This window comes from Cetorhinus maximus, unplaced genomic scaffold, assembly GCF_964194155.1.
Source record: "Cetorhinus maximus unplaced genomic scaffold, sCetMax3.hap1.1 HAP1_SCAFFOLD_609, whole genome shotgun sequence".
NCBI classification, from domain to species: domain Eukaryota; kingdom Metazoa; phylum Chordata; class Chondrichthyes; order Lamniformes; family Cetorhinidae; genus Cetorhinus; species Cetorhinus maximus.
In genome coordinates, this window is record NW_027596551.1 from 165,130 (window position 1) to 171,129 (window position 6,000).

A 6,000-nucleotide genomic window follows, 5' to 3' on the forward strand; every position below is an offset into this window, starting at 1 on the left:
GGAGAAACTGTTCCCGCTCATGAAAGGATAGAGAACGAGAGGGCACAGATTTAAAGTAATTAGTAAAATATGCAAAAGTGATACAAGAAAAAATTTCTTCATGCAGCGAGTAATTAGGATCTGGAAAGCACTGCCCGAGAGTGTGGTGGAGGTAGGGCCAATCGAGTGGCTAGGATCTGGAATACGCTGCCTGAGAGTGTGGTGGAGGTAGGGCCAATCGAATGGTTAGGGCCTGGAATGCACTGCCTGAGAGTGTGGTGGAGACAGGGTCTAGTGAAGCATTCAAAAAGGAATTAGACTATTACCTGAGAAGCAAGAATGTGCAGTGTTACGGGAAGAAGACAGGGGAATGGCATTAGGTGAGTTGCTCTTTCGGAGAGCCGCTGCAGACACGATGGGCTGAATGGCCTCCTCCTGCACTGTAACGATTCTGTAATTTTGTAAATATTAAACACATACTCCTCACCATTTTTAAGCCACATTTCGGTTGTTGCAAATATTCTCATGGTTGTTTGTGCTTGAGTCTCGCCAACCTTGGTCTCCATACTTTGTGTATTGACATGCTAACATTATAAACCTCTCTCTTCCCCATTGTCCTCCTCAGTCTGCTCCTATCTAATGTGGTACTAAGTCCTTCTCTGTCCAACAATCCCACTACATTATTCCTCTTTTCTATTTCGATATACTGCTGCCCATTCCCCCTCATCCCTTTTAAATAGGTGCCTCTTGTCCCAGAACTGGCCCCCATGTCCCGAGAATCTGAAGCCCTCCCTCCTGCGCCAAGCTTCAAGCCACACATCGATCCTCTCTTTCTATTTCTAATCCTGCTAGCGTGTGGCACTGAAAGTAATCCAGAAATTGCTACCCTCGAGATCCCACTTTTTAACTTCCCTCCCAGCTTCCCAAGAAAAAAATTGGCAGAGGTAGATACGAGCAAGAATTCATAGAGTGTATTCGAGACAGTTTCCTAGAACAATATGTTGTGGATCCAACCAGGGATCAGGCTATTTTGGATCTGGTAATGTATAATGAGGCAGGTTTAATAAATGATCTCAGAGTAAAGGATCCCTTAGGAAACAGTGACCATAATATGGTAAAATTTAGAATTCAGTTTGAGAGTGAGAAACTTGGGTTGGAAACAACTGCTCTAAACTTAAATAAGGGTAATTACAATGGAATGAGGGCAGAGTTGGCTGGAGTGGACTGGGAAAGGAGTTTCGCAGAAAAGACGGTTGATGAACAATGGCAGATGTTTAAGAAAATAGCTCAAGACTCTCAACAAAGATATATCCCAGTGAGGAAGAAGGATTCAAGGGAGGGGATAAACCAACCATGGTTAATCAGGAAAGTTAAGCACAGTATCAAATTGAAAGAAAAAACATACAATATGGCAAAGATTAGTGGTAAGCCAGAGGATTGGGAAAGTTTTAAAAACCAACAAAAGATGACCAAAAAAAGATAATAGAGGGAGAAAATAAACTTTGAGGGTAAACTAGCAAGTTATATAAAAACAGACTGTAAGAACTTCTTTAAATATATAAAATGGAAGAGAGAGGCCAAAGTGAACATAGGCCCCTTAGAGAATGAGGCTGGGGAAATAATAATGGGGAACCAGGAAATGGCAGAGGAGTTGAATAAATTATTTGCTTCAGTCTTCGCAGTAGAAGATACTAATAGCATTCCAAAAATACAAAATAATCAAGGGGCAAAGGGGCGGGGGGGGGAAATAAATACAATAACTATCAAGAGAGAAAAAGTACTAGGGAAACTAATGGGGTCAAAGGCCAATAAGTCCCCTGGACCTGATGAGTTGCATCCTAGGATATTGAAGGAAGTAGCTACAGAGATAGTGGATGCACTGGTAGTAATCTTCCAAGAATCCTTAGATTCTGGAGAAGTCCCAGAGGATTGGAGAACGACCAATGTAACACCCTAATTCAAAAAGGGAGGGAGACAAAAAACGGGTAACTATAGGCCAGTTAGCTTAACATCTGTCATTGGGAAATTGTTGGAGTCTGTTATAAAGGATGCATTTAGAAATACATAATCTAATAATAATAATCAGAGTCAGTATGGCTTCATGAAGAGGAAATCATGCCTGACAAATTTATTAGAATTCTTTGAGGAGGTAACAAGCAGGATAGATAAAGGGGAACCAGTACATATAATATATTTGGATTTCCAAAAGGTGTTCGATAAGGTACCGCACATAAGGCTACTTCATAAGATAAGAGCCCATGGTGTTGGGGGTAGTATATTAGCATGGATAGAGGATTGGCTAACTAATAGAAGACAGAAAGTTGGGTTAAAGGGTACATTTTTGGGATGGCAACCTGTAACTAGTGGAGTGCCACAGGGATCATTGCTGGGGCCTTGATTATTTACAATATATATTAATGACTTAGATGAGGGAAGTGAATGCACTGTCGCCAAGGTTGTGGATGAGACAAAATAGGTGGGAAGGCAAGTGGTAAGGATGACACAAAGAGTCCATAGAGGGATATAGACAGGTTAAATGAGCGGGGAAAAAACTTTGCTGGTGGAATATAATGTGGGAAAATGTGCAGTTATGCACTTTGGCAGGAAGAATAGAGGAGCTGAATATTATTTAAATAGCGAAAGACTGCAGAAAGCTGCAACACAGAGGTATTTGGGAGCCTTTGCACATGAATCCCAAAAAGCTAGCATACAAGTTCAGCAGGTAATAGGGAAGGCAAATGGAATGTTGGCCTTTATTTCAAAGAGAATGGAGTATAAAAATAGGGAAGTCTTGCTAAAACTATACAAGACTCAGGTTAGACCACACTTAGAATACTGTGAACAGTTTTGGCCCCCTTATCTAAGGAAAGATATACTGGCATTGGAGGTAGTCCAGAGAAGATTCACTAGGTTGATCCCAGGGATGGAGGGATTTTCTTATGAGGAGAGGTTGAGTCGGTTGGGCCTGTACTCATTGGAATTTAGAAGAATGAGAGGCGACCTCATTGAGACATATAAGATTCTTAGGGGGCTTGACAGGGTAGGTGCTGAGAGGTTGTTTCCCCTTGTGGGAGATTCTAGGACCAGAGGGCATAATCTCAGAGTAAGGGGTCACCCACTTAAAACTGCCTATGGAGTGACCACCTCCTAGAGCGTATGATCCAGGAAATACTCATCCTCTCTCCGCAGTGACTCCAGCTGCATTAACAACCCTGTTAGTGCTGTATTTAAACTCTCAGCTTTCATTAATACCTCTGAACCTGCTTTGTGCTAAAACGTTTATCAATTCACTTACTAATGTTCTCACTCCAACATCCAATTTGAAACACATGCCCAAGTTTAGAGAGAGAGAAAAGAGCAAAATATTCACCAGCCAATCACACCCTGTCTTCCCTGCAATGTGACACTTGATTTTCTTTCGAGCACAGTCAGTCAGACTGTCTCGCTGTCTCTCTCTCGGACCCGCTCCTTTACTGGTGTCTCTACTCGCGCTGTGTGCTTTCCCCCTCCTCTCGCGTAGCACGCCCTGCCCCCTCCGCTCATGCCAGGTGCCCTGACCCCCCCACTCTCATTAGGCGCCCCCCCTCCCCGCTCGTGCCGGGTGCCTGGTGCCCTGCACACTCCTCGCCCCGAGTGCCCCTCTCCCTGCTTGTGCTATCTCCAGTGTCAGAGTAAGAGATTATACATTTGGTGTGTCAGGCGAAGTTATATGAGCGGGGCAAGTGGTGACAAGGGAAGAAATGTGATTGAGTTGAATGGAGTTGGTTATCTCCCTGCTGTGAATCTTACTGGTTAGTGTTTCATCTCTGGTATCGATTCAAGTGTTTCAGTCCAGCAAAAGATTACATATTTTAGAGAACACAACGACAAGCTGAGATCACATGAAGTTCCCCCTTTGATTGTTTCGATGTGTCTTTTGTATGAGCACATTGTCGGATACTCTGTCCACTCGTGGGAATGACCAGCAGATACTAGTTATATGACAGCTTGTAGCATGTTGTAGTGCAGTGCCAGACTGTGTTGTCCAATCCATCCCTCACAATGGGGTAGATAAAGGCAATCGGGGGTCTGAGGTTCACTTCTACAAGTGATGAGTGAGCTAAACTCCAGAGAAGCCAAAGTTGTGGCATTTTGTTAGTAGATTGTTCTGCTTTGCCTCTACAAGTAGATTCTGATTCCTTTAGATTATACGTACTGTTGTGTGGCTGTTGGGTTAAACCTTTCTTTTTCATCCACAGGAATCAAATGTCCTAATAGCTGCAAACAGCCAAGGCACAATAAAGGTGAGCAAACACTGAACAAGGAATAGGCCTGATGGGATTTCTTTACAGACAGTGATCACTCACAGTTAAGAGTGAGAAGGGTTTACGGGAGGGGTCCATGACTGATTTATTTGGTCGGGGAAGTGAGTGGCCAGCGTCTGATTTCATTGCCAGCAAGTTTTGATTTGTCTGCTCGAGTGCAGTTTCTCAATGACCCTGTGCCATTCTTTTCAGGTTCTGGAGCTGGTCTGAGGGGAGACAGCAGCACTCGTCATACCTCCCATGTCATTGTTGCTGTGGAGGCTCCTTCGTTGGAATTGATTAAAACACATAGATGGTATCCCAACCTCCTGTTCATCATGATCCTTCACCAGCAGCAGCAGTGCGAGTGCCAGGACGGTGTAAGCGGTTATCCTCCCTGTGGAATCAGCACCATATGATGAGGGTGAATGAATCATGAACAATCTTTTCACAAACTGAAATCCCTGAAGAATAAGGAACTTGCATTTTCCATAGACTAATGGGCCAGGTGTAACTGCAATGATGTAAAGTCTGTCTTGTATTTCATAGAGATGATTGCAATAAACAGTGCAATGGGCTTCCCAAGGGGCGCAGGCCTAGAGAGAAGAAAGCAGGCCATTCCTTTCTGTGTCAGTTGATAAAGCCTTTCCCAGGTAACCTGACCACAGTTTGGTTTAGAGGCTCCATTTGAGCCCCTGTTCAGATGGTGACTGGGTTTGAAGTCATTATTTTTAACCTGAGTTTGTTTGGATTGGTGACAGAGTCTGAACTGTCATGAAAGTGTGTTTTTCTTTAACAACATACCTCAGATTCCAGGAGTTGGATAAGTGTGAACTTCATTGACACTAGCTTTCTGTGAGACAGACAGAGATCAGAGCAAATGCAAGCATTTCAAACAGTGGCGATGCTGTGGAGTCTGTGATATCCCTGGACTTTAAACATATCGACCTGTTGTGGCACTTGATGTAACATGTAATGACAGAAGATTGTACGGATCACTCGAGGCAGTGGAGGCGACAGTTTACACAGGCCCAAAGGAACGGCAATTCCTGCAGGGAGACTAGACTTGATGTGGTGTGGCATTGACGGAGGACGGGGCAAGGGTGGGCCAGTGAGGACGGGGCGAGGGTGGGCCGGCGAGGACGGGGCGAGGGTGGGACCGGCGAGGACGGGGCAAGGGTGGGCCGGCGAGGACGGGGTGAGGGCGGGCCGGCGGGGGCGGGCCCGTGAGGGTGGGGGCAAGGGGCGGGCCCGTAAGGGTGGGGGCGGGGGCGAGGGGCGGGCCCGTGAGGGCGGGGCGGGGGCGGGCCTGTTGGGGCGGGGCGGGGGCGGGCCCGTGAGGGCGAGGGGGGGCAGGGCGAGAGTCGGGGGCTTGAATGAGTACAGGGAGAGGGCCTGACTGTGAGGACAGGGTCTCTGTGTGGGCGGGGAGGGGTTCTGGGGCCTGGGCCCACCTGTGTGGGCGGGGAGGGTCCCCAGCCGGCCAGTGCAGGGCACAGCACTGAGAGTTCATTGCTTTGGTTTCTATCTGTTCTCCCTTAGTTGCTGAGATGCAGCATAGCTGAGGTGGGAGCTGTGTAATGATTGTCTAAGTCGTCCTGCATAGGCAGGGTAAAATATTGACCTTTTAACACAGTCACCAAGCTTTGTTGGACCTGCTCCCTATGGGCCAATCCTTTCACAGTCCCAATTTTTAATTTTAGTTCTCTATTGTGTTCATTACTTTCTAGTGGAGTGT

At 46.0% G+C, this 6,000-nt stretch overlaps 1 protein-coding gene across 2 annotated transcripts in view; it reads left to right on the forward strand.

Moving 5' to 3' along the window:
• cop1 (COP1 E3 ubiquitin ligase) overlaps window positions 1-5,366 on the forward strand; it is a 147,337-nt gene extending 141,971 nt beyond the window's left edge. For both annotated transcript variants that reach the window (XM_078535713.1, XM_078535714.1), the window contains exons 18-19: window positions 4,218-4,262; window positions 4,476-5,366. In XM_078535713.1, coding sequence (XP_078391839.1) covers window positions 4,218-4,262; window positions 4,476-4,493 — 63 coding nt within the window. In that variant the 3' untranslated portion in view covers window positions 4,494-5,366. The remainder of the gene's footprint in view (window positions 1-4,217; window positions 4,263-4,475) is intronic.
• Window positions 5,367-6,000: the final 634 nt, after the last annotated feature.